Source organism: Saimiri boliviensis, chromosome 8 (genome assembly GCF_048565385.1).
Source record: "Saimiri boliviensis isolate mSaiBol1 chromosome 8, mSaiBol1.pri, whole genome shotgun sequence".
Taxonomy (NCBI): domain Eukaryota; kingdom Metazoa; phylum Chordata; class Mammalia; order Primates; family Cebidae; genus Saimiri; species Saimiri boliviensis.
The window spans coordinates 12,026,042-12,040,919 of NC_133456.1; the positions used below are offsets into that span (position 1 = coordinate 12,026,042).

The window sequence follows — 14,878 nt, forward strand, 5'->3', positions numbered from 1 at the left end:
GACGGGGCTGCGACGCGGAAGCAGCGTGGTTGGATGGGGATGGCCCGAGCACCCGAAGGGCGGGGTCCGAGGGAAATGAGACCCATGAGTCTTTGAGGATAAAGGGCGGGGCGGGTACGGAGCCCTTCGAGGAATGCGGAGCCGGGAGCCCGTGAGGGCGAGGGCGAGGGCGGGGCCGGGGCCGGGGGCGGGGCAGTGGGGAGCGGGCCGCGGAGTGGATCTCCCGTGGCTCTGGGGCTGGCTGTAGGATCCCTGCCAGTCCACTGCGAGGCAGACATTCACTAGACTGTGCCAGACCCTGCCCTGGAGGACTCCCAGGCAGACGAAGAGAAGGGCGAGGGTTCGGACGGAAGGTGCAGAGCAGAACCCTAGGGTGCCGGGAAAACAGGGGTGGGGGCCGACTCTCAGGGTGCTACCTGGGCGTGTCAGTTACCAGGCCTGCCCCAAGAGCTATCTATCCCTGCAGCCTTTACCCACCCTTCTCAGTGGCTCCTTGCTGGGGACCGTGAGCTGGTGGGTCCCTGCCTTCCTCCCCAGGCCTCAGCCTGAGCTTTTGGCTGTGGAGGGCCTCGTGGGCTGACTTCACCCAGGACCAGAGAGTTTCCTGGGGAAAGAAACGAGGTAGGCAGGCTCCCTGTGCACGTGGCACAGGATTGGCTGGGCTAAGATGGCAGCAGAGAGCAGGAGAGGCTAGACAGTAAGGATGTCCCCTCCATATACCTCAGTCTGGCTGGTCTACTTTCAGGGCCATGGCTGCCTGCTCCATTGCATGCTGGGGGTTGAGATTCCACCTGTCCGACCTGCAGCTTCCCCTTTCCCATCAGCGTCATCATTACTTACTCAAGATTATTAGTTTAAAAAAATTAAAAGTCTCAGCCGGGCATGGGGCCCACACTTGTAATCCCAGCACTTGGGAGTCCGAGGTGGGTGGATCACCTGTGGCCAGGAGTTTGAGATCAGCCTGGTCAACATAGTGAAACCCTGTCTCTACTAAAAAATACAAAAAATTAGCCAGGTGTGGTGGCGGGTGCCTGTAATCCCAGCTGCTTGGGAGGCTGAGGCAAGAGAATTGCTTGAACCTGGGAGGCAGAGGTTGCACTGAGCTGAGATCGTGCCATTGCACTCCAGCCCAGGCAACAGTGTGAAACTCTGTCTCAAAACAACAACAAAATACTAAAAGAGTCCCAATTTTCTGACGCCATTGCATTCGTATCTGGTATCAAGGCCAGAACAGTAGAGTGAGTGGCCCCAGCCACCAATTTGGGTGGAAAGATTGGAAACTAGCATGTTCATCAAGCATCATTTGTAATAGGAACACTGGGAATATAGTGCCTGTTCCTCAGGTTGTGTGCGGTAGACTGGCTACAAACTCATGGTGTATGAACTCTGGAGGTTGGGCATTGGAAGACGAACATTTAAGTACCTGAAATAAACGTGGAAATAAACAGAAAGCTAGAAAACAGAATATATTGCACCTCCTGGCTTCTTTTTAAAATGACTGGAACAAGAAACAGGAAAGAAGGACACGTGTCAAGATGTTAACTCTGGGGAGAGGACCAGAGGTGAAGCTGGGATTCTTGTTTATCTGTGTTAAAAAAAAAAAAATCTAGCAATTCTGGGTGACTTTGGTAAGGAGGTACTCCTGGCCATCTGAGGAAGGCCTAAGGTGTGGCAGCTAGCAAGAGTTTGGGGGTTGGAAAATTCGGAGCAAGGCAGAGGTACAGGGCTTGTTGGCAGCACCAGGGGGCAGCACTTGCTCACTGCCTCCCTGGAACCAGGCCCCAGAAAGCTGTGTGTGCAGCCAGCACACTAAAGGCCATGGAGGCACTGTCCCTCAGCAGCCTGCGCACTGACTGCTTGATCCAGGTCCAAGCTTGGGACCTCTACTTGGGCACCTTTGTGGAGGGCCCATTGTCTTCGGATGGCTTGCTGTGGACTCAGCCCTGTGTTGTGCCAGCATTTCTGCAACTTTGTCTATCCTTTTCTCTTTAGCCATGGACATGATTGTTGCAAATTTGGGGATTTGCTCCTTCAGCTAAGTCTTCCCACTTGAGAAACCATCCCAGAAACAGTCTGTAGGTTGTTTATATCAAGTCTTTTTATTCTGATACCACAGAATTACCTTGTCACAATACAGGGGGAGGGACACTGAAGTACCACGAGTTCTCACAGAGCACAGGAGGACAGCACACAATTCACAAGGTCATGTGGAGGACTCGGGTCATTGCACTTACAACTGTAAACTTGTTTGTTTGACTTTGTACAGCACTCTTCCCCCCTCAAATAAAGGAGAGAAGGAAAGAAAGGGAGAGAGGGAGGAGGAGGGGAAAGCAAAAAAAAAAAAAAAAAAAAAAAAAACACAAGACATGAAAGCTAGAGGAAAAGGTATTGAGTGGCCACCACTCTCCAGGGTACTGCACTTGGAGAGGAAGAGTTGATTTGACCCCAGAAACTGAATGAGGCAGAAACACACACACACACACACACACACACACACACACACACACATATACACACATGATCATGTGCATACACATAAAATTTATCTCACCACTTCCATGGCTCTCCAGTGCCACCCCAGTGCACATGGCAGCAGGGCTGCTGGCACCCAGGGAGACAGAGATGGCATCTCTGAGGAGTTTCAGTTGGTTAGGCCTGTCCCTCTAACCCTGTTGGAGTCCATGATGACAAGTATTTACAGCATGGGCATGGGTAAGGGGAGAGGGGAGGGGGCAACAGGGCAAGACCATGCTGTCATGGCAAAGGACCTGCCTGGAAAACTCCCTACAGGCTCCAGAAGACAGGGCATAGTTGCCACCACTGCTGTTCTTTCACTGTGGGCCCTGAGACCACATGCTAACCCAAGGACTAAGAGGATGGTGGCGGTGGGGAGGGCTGTCACTGTGAAGTGAGTACACTGGGCCCTGAAGTGGGCAGAGAGAGAAGGCAATGCCCTTGCTCATGATGCTGGGAAGAGGGGTATGGAGAAGGCCTGGGCTGCATGCTAGAGACTCATTTGGAGATGTGTCTGTTGCTCTCTACTTCCCAAGGCACCGAATGCTGGTCCCTCAGCTTCTGGCTGCATTGTCCCCAGAGTCACAACTGCATCCATGCAAGGGCCAGGAAGGATAGTCCATGGACCAGAGGCCTGCTCCAGCCACCTTCACAGAGGGCCAGTGATGTATCCTGGGGGTACAGTGGGGGTTGAGGAGTGGCAGCTGTCAAATTTCAAACTCAGAGGGCTTGGCCAGAAAGGAAATTTGCAAAGTCAGTACTTTAGAGCCTGAGACTAGGCCTGCTGGAGGCTCTGACTTCCTAACATTTCCCTGCCTGTTCCTTGCTTCTTGTCCCATCCCCTGGCCTGTAGTGGAAAGGATGATTGCCTTGGTCTCCAAGGCACATCCCCACACAGAGCTGGTCCTGGGTGGCCAGAGGTGTTAGATGATGTCTTCCCTCAGCCCTTGCTCAGATGACTTCATTGAGCCCATACCTGATCTCTGGGATGAGGAAGGTATTCCATGGGTTGAGTGAGGCCAAGTCCCAGGAAGGCAAGGGTGTCAAGTCCAACACAGAGGTTGGCAGCTTTCTGTCCCATCCATTGCTTCCAGAGGTGAGCCAGGAGCCCTCACTGAAGGGGTGTGTAGACCTTATAAAAAAGCATGAGAAATGCGGACCCCTGAGAAATGCATGGTGCAAACCAGAGCACTCTGGACAAAGGTCAGGCCTTGAGGGGTCAGGCAGCTACTGCCTGCCGTACTCCTGGCTTAGTGGTAGAAAAACTGATGAGCAGTGGGATGCTTGGGTTTTGGAGAAGGGGGTGGGCAGGGAGCATAGGGTCCTAGGGACAGATGCAGAGAGGGTCACACAGGACCTTCTATAAGATTTGCTATTGAGAAACTTCACAAGAAACTTAGCTTGAAGCCACTGTTTATATGCACAGTTCCAGATGACCATTGTCAAAGTGCCAAAGGCCCTGCTCTTCCTGAGCATCCATTGACCCCCTAGCTCCAGCCCAGATCTCCTGGCTCACAGTCCTTTGAGCCTCTTAGCCACAGAGGAGAGGCATGGAACAGGTGCAGTCAAGAGCTGGGGTCTCTGAGGCACAGCCTGGCTCTGGTCTTATCTCTGCCTCTCTGGCCATGGATGCTGCCCAGCTCTGCCCTTGACTAGTGCCCTTTGGGAAAGGGCTAGCAGATGCCTCTGGCCCAGGGTTGGGGTAGGAAGGGAAAATGACAGACAGACAGAAATCCTACAGCAAGCCTTCAGAATGTCCATATACACGCATCCTGTTCAGGCTCCTACCATTGCATCTGCTCCGGGGATTCCTTTTTACCTGCTATCCTGGACAGAAAACTGCAGGGTGTATGGGGCCTTGAACTACCTGCCCTGCAGCCTGCATGCTCAGGCAACAATTCTGGCAGGTCCTCACTAGCTTGTGCAGAAGTCAGCTAGAAGTGCTCCTGAAGGAGAGGTTCTGAGGCCAAAGAACTCCAAGCAAGAGGGTCGAGCATTTAAAATGGATGAAATCGTGCAAAGAGGCTGCGAGCTGTGCATGCTCCACTGCGGGACAGGCGGTGACTCACCTGGCAGCAGCGAGTCCTGCCACAGGTCAAACATGCCACAGACTGAGAATTTCACACACACAATGGGAGCAGGGGTGGGGTAGGGGTTGGGGGTGATATGAGTGTATCTATCCAGTTTCTCAATTGCATGTTTGCAATTAACTCCTTATACATAACATGGAATTTATTAAATATTAACAGTTGTCATTGAGGGTTTATATTTCATTGCATAGAACGTTAGAGATGAGACTTGTGGCTGTGCCCAACATGAAGGGAGGCCCCCAAGGGAGAGGCCTTGGGGAGGAATGCAGCCCAGTCCACCGGATGGATAGACAGTGGCACACTCCCCCACACAGGGCTCTGGGCCTTTCCCTTGGTTAGCAGAAGCCTGGCCACTCTGCTCTGAGCACACCCACTGGTGATGGCTTAAGAAGGACTGGAATTGCACAGTAAACAGAGGCGGGCTGAGGGACCTCCCTAGACCTCGCCCTGGGGTTGTGCTCTTGGTGGCCTGCTGCCCCCTATTGCTTCTAAGTCAACATTCTCCCTGTGTTGAGCAGGGGCAGAGCAGAGAGGAAACCGAACCATCAGTCACAAAGTGGCGGTGGAGGAGAGAGGCAAGGGGGTGAGCCAAGAGAAAAGAGAAAGTGGGAGAGAGAAACAAAAGAAAAATGTTTATGAGGTATACACGTAAATCAAACTGGAATGATTAAGGCTGTTCTTGAAATCAAAAGAAATCCCCAGGTGTATGGACAAGGAGCCGGCTGGTTGAGACAATGGCGGTGCCGCTGGGATGCTCACAATGGCTAGGGGGATGGCTTTGAGATGGTGGCAGTGTGCTAGGACACTGCCACCCACGGGCTGGGAGAAGCCTCAGCCAGTGCCCACGCTGCTTTTCGGTGCTACGGCCTCTTTTTTCAGCGATGAGACAGTGTTAGGTCCTAATGTTTGTAAAGTTCTCCCAACCCCATGCTGGCCACATGGAGGTCTGCTCTGATGTCACCCAGAGGGCAGGTGACAGGGGCAGGGCCCTGTGCCACAGAGGGATCCGGGCCAGCTGGAATGTGAAGGAAACGGAGCCCGGGGCCCCCAGCCCTCAGTCAAAGCCCCTCTCCAAGGCTGTGGAAAAACTTCTGGCATCTCGGAGGGAGGGCAGTGTGCGCCCAAACTCTGTGTATAACGCATGGGAAGCCTGGCTGGCTAGGCTACAAAGAGGTGGCTGTGGGAAGTACGGCAAGCTACCGTGTGGCCGGGTTTCTGGAGAGGGTCCTCCCTCCCAACGAGGGCTGTGCCTTGAAGGTGGTGCCCTGCGGAGAGTAGCGTCTCTGGAAAAACAATCAAAGGTCCCCCGGCAACTGGTCCCGCTTGTCAGCAGATGCTTCACCCAGATAGCTGCTGTGAGAAAACATCGCATCCTCAACTGAGGCCTGCCTGCCACGTCCCACCTGGTGAGTCTTTGGGCCAAGGGTTTGCCAGATTGTAGATGCTTGAAAGAGAAAAGGAGGGAGGGAGGAAGGAAAGAAAAGAAAGAAGGATTCTGTTAAGAACCATAGATAGCTGCTTCCCACCCTCACACACCTCTCAGCCATCTGCCTGTGCCAGCAGCCACCTCCTCACCCACGGGGTGCCATGCCACTCAGGTCCAGGAGATGGGTGCTTCGGCAGGTTGGAGGTCATAGAGAGGACAGGAAGAAAGAAGAATCAGGTCAGCCAGGAAGGTTCACTTCTTTTAATGTAACAAAAGTTCCTTTTTTTTTTTTTTTTTTTGCTTGAGAGTGATGGAGATAGAATTTGGTTTGCAATGGCAAACCTTTCTAAGCCCATCTCTGAAACTGCTATAAAGAACTCCAGGAAAGGGATACTCATGGCAGCACTGTCCACTTGACCCAATCATTAGCCAAATGCTAGAACTCGAGGGAGATTTCTTTAACTACAAAGTCAGTGGTCTCAGTGGCCCGCCCATACCATGTGGCAGGATGCAGAACAAAGCTGTCAGTGCTGCTTTTGCCTGCTCAGGAACCACACCCTGGCCCCAAACCCAAGGTAGATACTGCCATGAATCCAGGCCATGGGCTGCCCCTTCTTCCCCTCCTCTCAGCACCACTTCTGATTTCACATCTGTTCCAGGGCAACTCCAAGGAAACATCAGCTGAGTGGGAAGCTGCAGGAAGCCCACTGTGGGAAGGTGAAGGCAGGAAGAACGCTGAGGGCTGCACTATGCTACTGTAATTAGAATAAATTCCAGGCTTCTTACTTGGCCTGCACAACCCACCCCAGCTGGGTCCCACCCCCTTGGACTTTACCCCTGACCACCTCTCCCCTCCACTGTGGCCCTAGCTGTGTTGGCCTTTTCCCTGTCCTTGGTGCCCCCCAGTCCCATCCTAGCATCCGATCATCTGTCAGTGCTGTTCCCTCCCCTCTGTACATCCCACAGCAGCTGTCCTCCTCCCTCAAGCCTTCCCTCACATACCTTCAGCTCTGAGCACTTTATCTAGAGCAGACCTCACTGCTTCCATAGCTCTGCTTCACTGGCTTTAAAATACTTATCACTTTCAGAAAGTACCTTTTTAATTGAATTTTTATTTTTAAACTTATTTATTCTCTATCTCCTTTAATGGATTGTCAGTTTCAGAGGGCAAGGACTTGGTTTTTTTCTCTGCCTCATCCCCAGAGCGTGGAATAGCACCTGGCACATACCTGGGGCTTGACAAACATTTGTTGAATAAATGGATGGAAGCCTGGGCCTTTCCAGGCCCCCACTGCTTTTCCAGAGAGGTAGCCTGTGAGGTACCACACCTAGCTCCTTCCCTCCCACACCCAGGGCTGGCCTGGGTCCAGCATCTGCTGGCCCCAGGGCTCCCTTGAAGTGACCTGCTCACTGACCACCAGGCCCTGCATGGATACCACATACATGCCTGTGCACCATAAGAAGCACCCTGAGCCGGGCACAGTGGCTCAAGCCTGTAATCCCAGCACTTTGAGAGGCCGAGGCGGGTGGATCACAAGGTCAAGAGATCGAGACCATCCTGGTCAACATGGTGAAACCCCGTCTCTACTAAGAATACAAAAAATTAGCTGGGCACGGTGGCGCGTGCCTGCAATCCCAGCTACTCAGGAGGCTGAGGCAGGAGAATTGCCTGAACCCAGGAGGCGGAGATTGCGGTGAGCCGAGATCACGCCATTGCACTCCAGCCTGGGTAACAAGAGCAAAACTCCAACTCAAAAAAAAAAAAAAAAAAAAAAAAAGCACCCTGAAGTGGGAAGGAGGGAGAAGAGGAGGGCCAAAGGGGTATGGGACAGTGGTCGGTGGTCCTGGCTATGCAGAGAGCCACACCAACAGCCAGGTGATTCTCCTCCCATCCAGGATGATGCACTTTCTCCTCCTCCCACAGAGGCAGGGCCAGGGCCAAGGCCAGGGCCAGGGCAGGGTCCAGGAAGTGGTGTCTCATCCTGCCTTGGCCACTGCAGTCCAGACAGGGCCAGGGCTCCCATCCTGAGGCCATTCTGTCCTCTCCTTGGGCTGACCTAGTCTGGGACTGAGACTCCCTTTCCTCTATGTCCCTTCCTGTCTGCCTCTCTACTCCTTCCACTCTTCTATCCTGTGGGCCACAGGCTCAGCCTGTGAAGCCAGAAGTGTTTTGACTTCATTCCCAGAGCTGCAGATGCAGCTCTTCGGGGTTTGGGGACTCTAATCTCTTCCAACTGACTGGAGCAAAGACACCAGTAGCAGATATCAGGGAAGAGGCACGTTCCCCCACAGGAGCCACAAACCACCCTGTCATTTGAACTCAGTGCCCAGCACATAGCCACAGATCACTCTGACTTTGAACTCGGTGTCTGGCACATAGACTTCAAGTTGTGGGGTGTAGTTGGCTTTGCTGGGCCCTTCTCCAAGGGTGCTACCTGACTCATCTGCCACCATCTTAGGGAGCTCTGTGGCCCCTGCCTCTGCCAGGATGAAGGGCTGCTGGGCCCATCACAGCTGAAGGAAGCCCACCAGGCCCTTCCCAGTTCACACTTGTGGGAACTGACTAGCTGTTGTCTGCCAGGCCTTGGCCCTTCACCCGTCCTCTGGCGCACCTCACCCTGATCCTGACACTCACTGTTATACGCAGAGTCCAGAGCTGCACCCAGGCCTCTGACTCCAGAGATTTTTCCACAGCAATGATAACTCTCTTCATTTCTTCAAGAGCCTGTGGAGCATTTAGAAAGGAGGGCTGGAGAGGAGCTGCATGCCAGGGACCCTACCTACAACCCAGTGCCAGCCCAGTGTTGTGAGAGCCCTGCAGGGGATAGTGGATGGTTTGAAAGACAAGGGGGCATCAGCCCTGGCTTTGGCCCCTCCTTTGCTGGGGGCCTCTACTGTGTTGGCCCCATGGTAGGGGCTCTGTGCACAGTGTCCTTCCTCTTTCTCCTCCCACATTCAGAGAAGAGAATATTCCATCTCCGGCCACAGCACCAGCAGAAGACCGGACTCCTCGCAGAGGACCCTTTGGACTTAAGAGCCCCACCCCCCGCCCCCCATTGCCTGGGGCCTTTCCCAGAAGAGGCAAGGTACAGGCTGCTCGTACTCACCCTGCTGGGCATGGTCACCAGAATGAGGAAAATTTTTTGCCAAAAGCAGAAACAGCTGTGACAGAAAGAGGAGAGAGGCATCAGGAAATTGGGCCAGACCCCTCCCAAACAGGGCCACTTGGCATAGTGAAGCCAAGCATCAGCAGGTGGGCCCTTCCGCTGGCCTATGCCTGAGTGACTGAGTCTGGAGTCATCTCACAGACCCAGCCTGCACCAGAGCAGGCCCCAGAGTAGCCACCCACCACAGACCCAGTCACAGGCAGTGCATACCTTCCGTCAGTTTGCCCGCTTGCTCAGCTGCCCCGCCAGGGAGGATCTTGGAGAACACGCTTTCCCCTTCGGCACCTGGCTGGCTGGCGGGAGCCCCTGGGGTTCCTCCAGGCCTTGCTCCAGCCTTCACACCTAGGAGGAAAGAAACCACCCTCATGAGCTATGCATGGCCTGGCTCTTCAGGGTCTGAGAGTGCAAGTAGCCACAAGGGAATCTGAACACGGGTACCTCATGAGGTGGGAAGGTGAGAAGGAGGCTATGGGAATAAAGAGACGAAGGAAAAAACAGGAAAACACGGGGTGGGAGGAGGCAGAAAAAAGGAGGTTGAGGAAAGTAAAGAAGAAAAGGAAGCAAAGGCAGAGGAGAGGAGGAAAGGGGAAGGAAGGAGGGAGCAAGAAGCCATGGTCCCTGCCCTGTGCTCACCAGTGCCTTCCGGCTTCTCTGCCCAGAGCTGCTTGGGCCCTAAAGCCCCTGTGCTGGTGAGCTCATTGGCTTATTCTAACCCCAGGCTTGTTTTCTTCTGGGGAGGTCCACAGCCTGTGGGGCACCTCTTCAGGGATTAATAAGGGCATGCAGTGTGGGGGAGCTCAGAGCACAGGTGGTATAGAGAGAACACCCTGGGTTCTGTGCTGTGGGCCATAGCCAAGGATGCCAAAGGATAGGCTCACCTGCAGGTCCAGGTCCTGGTGTTGGCTGGGCCTGAGGAGCCCTTCCCTGTTGTGGAGCTTTGGCTGTCCCTTTAGAGCCATTTGTCTGTTCTGCCCGTGGCTGCAACAGAGAACCTATAGCTGAGATTCTGCCCATCAACCCTGCCCGTGCCCAGCCTGGAACCAAAGGGATGCCCAAGCTTCATTGTAGCATCTGCCCTGGTTATAACCCTTGTACGGGAGCTCTGCTTACCAGTCCTGCTGGCTGAGGGCCTGTGGCTGTCGTGGGGCCTGGCTGAGGCTTCCCTGCAGGCTGGCTGGCAACAGGGGCTGAGCCCCGAGTGGTTGGCTGGCTCTGTTGCTGCAGCCGAGCCTGCGTCGGGGCCTGCTGTGGGGGCTGCAGCCCAAGACCTTGCTGCTGCTGCTGCTGCTGCTGCTGCTGCTGCTGCTGCTGCTGCTGCTGCATCTGTGGCTGGCGCGATGCTGCCCCAGAGGGTATTTGCCTGGATGATGGTGGCTGTGACTGCTGTGGCCCTGGAGCTGCTTGCCGACCTTGCAACTGTGGCTGCGCCTGGGGTTCTGCCTTTGACTGCGGTGCAGCGGGCCCAGAGTGGGCTTGCCGGGAGCCCTTCTTGCTGTCAGAGGCATGATGGTATGCGGAGGGAGCACGGGATGGCTGTGAGTACTCAGCAGAGCTGGGGTAGCCAGGCTGTCCCTTCTTCGGCATAGCTGGAGCAGAGCTGGGCTGAGAGTGGGGCCGGGCCTCATGGCGACCCAGGTCCCGAGCGTGTGGTTTGGCAGCACGCCGTCCTGGCTCCTCACCAGTGTGGCGGCCTGAGTGCCGCCCGTGGTCACTGTGGTGCCGGTGTTCCTTGGCTGAGGCATGGCGGCCTGGGCCACCCTCATCATGAGGCCACAGGCCCTCCTCAGGGGGTTCATCGTAGTCATGGTAGCTGTGCCTGGAAGGGCCTCGCTTCTGGGAGGAGGAGGAAACTGCATGGCCCCCGTGGTGCCTGAACCGGTCGGAGCGGGCATCCCGGGGCTTATCAAACCAGTCCGTCTCCTCCTGGCCCAGGTGATAAGCTTCAGAGACCAAAAACAGAATACCATCAACCCCCTGGCTAGCCGCAGGGGGAGGCCTAGCTGAAGCCATGCAAAGAAACCAAGAGAGTGGGTGCCACAGCCACAAGCGGATCAGCAGGCCCCCAGCCCACCCTCCCGCAACCAGGGACCAGGGTACAGATGGAGCAGGCAAAGGCAGCCTGCAGCAGGGCCCACCAGAGGAAGCGCCAGGCCAGCCCCTGCTGGGACATCTCAGGGCCCAGGGCCCCACAGGCAGGCAGGCCCCCCAGGTGCTGAGTATCCGAAGAAATCACCCCTGGCTGCCATTACCTTCACTGTCGGAAACCACGCAGTGGGAATCATCCAGGATGTAGCCCTCCTCACGCTTATATGCGTGGGCCCGAGGTCCGTCCTTGACATGCTCCTGGACATCAGGCATGGAGTGGCTGGAGCAGAACTGTGGGCAGGTATCCCCACCAGGAGGGAGGGGCCCTCCGGCAGGGCGGGGCCTCCCCAAGGGGCTGACAGGGCTCTCCTCTTCAGAGGCCTGGCTCCGCATGGGGGGCCGTGCCCGGCTGTGGGCCATACTTAGGGATGAGGGCTTGGGGCCCGCTTTTTGAAGTCGCTCCACAGCCTCCCGTTCCCTTTCGTACCCCTTGCCCCTGCCGCTGAAGTCATGGCTGGACAGCTTCTCCCCACTGTATGTAGAAGGTGCCCGGGGCCGGCTGCTCCCACCATAAATGCGGTCATCCTCCTCTACTGCGTCCCGGCTGGACACCCCATAGTATCTCTGCTGCTCATACACGTTCTTCTTGAGCCCATAGGTGATTTCGTCCTGGAACTTCCTGCTTCGAGAGACCAGGCTGCTGCTGACTGCAGGTGGGGGGTAGGATGCCAGGTCTGACTCCACATCCTTGGCCTCTTCAATAGGCGAGAACTTGGAGATCTTTTGCTCCATGCCCTGCTTCCGGTGCTTGCTGCGCTTTGAGGAGATGGCAGCTGGAGCCAGGCTCTTGGAGGGATGCTTGGGCCCCATGGGCCCTGGACCATACTTCTCTGTTCGAGCCCCATGTCTGTAGTCACTGTCACCGTAGTAGTGGGTACTGGCTGGTCGACCATTGCTCTCCAGGCTCCGGTGATGGCCACCCTTGCCGCGGGGGTCGTACGAGTCCTCCTCGGATTCCTCTTCTCCTCTGGCATAGCAGCAGGGCAGTGTGGGCCCCTCAAGGACACCTGGTTCTCCAGGCTCTTTCCCTGGACGCCCACTGCTGCCTGGCCCCAGGGGCTCCAGTCGCTGGCTGTCAGGAGCAGTAGAGGTGCTGTCCTTGGTCAGTTCACTGATGTCGTCAATCATTACATAATTTCGAGGAACGTTCTGCTCCAGATTGGTATAGTGTGAGTCAGAAGGGAAGGTAGGGGCTGGGCTCTGGCTCACACTGCCACGGTCACCAGCTCGGGGCAGCTCAGGGACCTTGCCCTGCTCATAGCCACTGCTCACTGTTGGGCCACTGTAGCTGGTTTCAGAAGGGGCCGAAGACATGGCCACAATGGGGCTGGCGATCACCTCATAGTTGGTGGGCACCTTCTGCTCCAAGTCGGCTAGCGATGTCTGCCGTGGCTTCTGCGGAGGGGCACGGCTATCAGCGGGGACTGGAAAAAGGGTGCTCTGTGTAGTTGGCATGGGTGTTTGGCCTACATAATGGCCTGTGGGACGGAAAGCCTGCTGGTTTGGCAGGCCAGGCTCGGCTGGGTAACTGGTGCCAGGAGGAAAGGCAGGAGCAGCTGGGTATGTGCTGGGGCCAGGGTAGGAGGGGGCCTGGTGGGCTGGGAATCCGTTCTGAGCTGGCCCACCACTGCCTGCAGTGTACTGTGGGGCCAGAGGCTGAAAGCGGGGCTGCTGGAAGGCAGTGGGACCTGAGGGGGTGGTAGGAGCAGCGGCAGTGGCAGGGAAGTCCACATACTGGCCAGAGGGAGTAGTACAGCCCTGGAGCCGCAGCTGGTTGAGCTCGCTGTCCGACAGGTAGTCACGATGCTCACCAAGACCACGCAAGGGTGGGTAGTCACGGCCACCTCGGTCTTTGGCCAAAGACTCTTTGCGTTGTGTGATACCTAGCTCCAGGTACTTGAGCTTGGCGTCAATCTCCTTCTCCTCCTCATCCAACTCCGCCTGCTTCTTGCGCAGCTTGGTGGACTCATGCTCCACCAGCCGCAGGTCCCGGTCCAGCTCCCGGAGCAGGCTGGCCTTGGTAGCAGGGACAGCGGTGGGCCCCGTCAGCCCTCTCTGCAGCAGGCTGGCTGCATACAGCTGTGGGGTGGCCTGGCCAGCCAGGGGAAGGTGAGCCTCCTCTGGAGGGGGGCTGGGCAGTGTCCGCTTCACCTTGCGGACCAGGCTGTTGGGTGGCAGCGCCGACACCTGAGACAGAGGGAAGGGTGGGCAGCACTGAGACCCAAGGTGTGGTGACTTAATGGGGTGTGGGGTAGCAGAACCCAGGCCTGGGCTGGGGCAGGAGCTGGGCTCCACCCTGCTGGCGCCCTGATTTACCAAGCAACCTGGAGGCCTACCCTGCCCACCCATAGGCCTTGGTTTCTTTGCCATGGAAGGAAGATTTGTGATTATTTTACAGCCCTTCTCCTTCCCAGAGCTCTGGGAAGTAGGAGGGTAGGGACAGATTGCCTTCATGCTGATGTCCTATACTGGCCCAGCACACGGCTTTGAGAACTCCTGCACATCTCCAATGGGCCTGCCACCCTCTGCTTCACATTGAGGTGAGGAGAGTACAGCTGTGGTTCTGGGTTTGGGGCCTAGCAGCTGACAGGGGTTGAGATCAGTGGAGAGTATGAATAGGAGGGGTGGAGTGGAAAGGGTCCTGGGCTCGCCAGGCTCCCTAGAGGATCACGGGAAGGGAAACATGCAGGCTATATGCGAGTCGTGGCAGGCTCTGAGTCTTATTCTGCCTCCTGCCCTAGTCCTCTACTGCCCTGCACTGTCTGCCAAACCCTCTGGGCTGTGCTCTTGGGCTAGTCCCTAGCTCCCTGCAGGTCCCTCAGTCAACCTGCTGTTCTCTGGAGCCACCAGCGCACCTCTAAGTCCTCTCCAGCCCTATCTCCAGCAGCATGGCTTCCTGGCCAAGATTCCCTAACAGTGCCTGCCATAGATGCTCTGCATTGCCTGAAGGTCCACATTGCCTGGCAGTTCACTCCACCTTCTCACTTTTTCTCTAGCTCTTGGCATTCCCAGGATGCCCCATGCCCTTGGGTTTCAATGCCCTTAGAATTTGGGACCACTGAAATTCTAAAATATTCTGAGAAGTGACTCTTACAGGATTCTTACTTTTTACCTTGCCAATTAACTACCTAAAAGCCTCCCACCTACTTCCACCATATGTCATAATAAAAATTATAGTGTGCCACCAAAATCTCAGAGTGGGCCTTTTATGGAATAAATTTAGCTTTTTGAACCCCTTACTCTGTTTTCTCTTTTCTTATTTTGGCCACACATCATGAGTGCCTATCATGGCCTGGTCCCACATGACCAGCCCATGGGACCTCTGTGCCTGCAGTCAGGACCCCCCTGCCTCTCTGACCTGCCCTCCCTGCCAGCCCAAAGTCCTGATCCCACCCCCACCCCATATGGCCTGCATATACCAAGACTCTTCACTACCCAAGATCATCACCTCCACAACCCCAAACCAAGGCTCCACTTTTCTCCTCTGCGTCACACCCTGAAAATGGGCAAACAGACCTCACAATGCCTCTGCCAGG

The 14,878-nt window shown here is 55.7% G+C and overlaps 1 protein-coding gene across 2 annotated transcripts in view; it reads right to left on the reverse strand.

The window, feature by feature from the left end:
* Positions 1-2,080: 2,080 nt before the first annotated feature.
* BSN (bassoon presynaptic cytomatrix protein) overlaps positions 2,081-14,878 on the reverse strand; it is a 113,495-nt gene continuing 100,697 nt past the window's right edge. For both annotated transcript variants that reach the window (XM_074403836.1, XM_039477610.2), the window contains exons 6-12: positions 11,447-13,529; positions 10,308-11,137; positions 10,076-10,175; positions 9,408-9,539; positions 9,138-9,192; positions 8,666-8,755; positions 2,081-6,048 (exon numbers count right to left, since the gene is read on the reverse strand). In XM_074403836.1, coding sequence (XP_074259937.1) covers positions 9,152-9,192; positions 9,408-9,539; positions 10,076-10,175; positions 10,308-11,137; positions 11,447-13,529 — 3,186 coding nt within the window. In that variant the 3' untranslated portion in view covers positions 2,081-6,048; positions 8,666-8,755; positions 9,138-9,151. The remainder of the gene's footprint in view (positions 6,049-8,665; positions 8,756-9,137; positions 9,193-9,407; positions 9,540-10,075; positions 10,176-10,307; positions 11,138-11,446; positions 13,530-14,878) is intronic.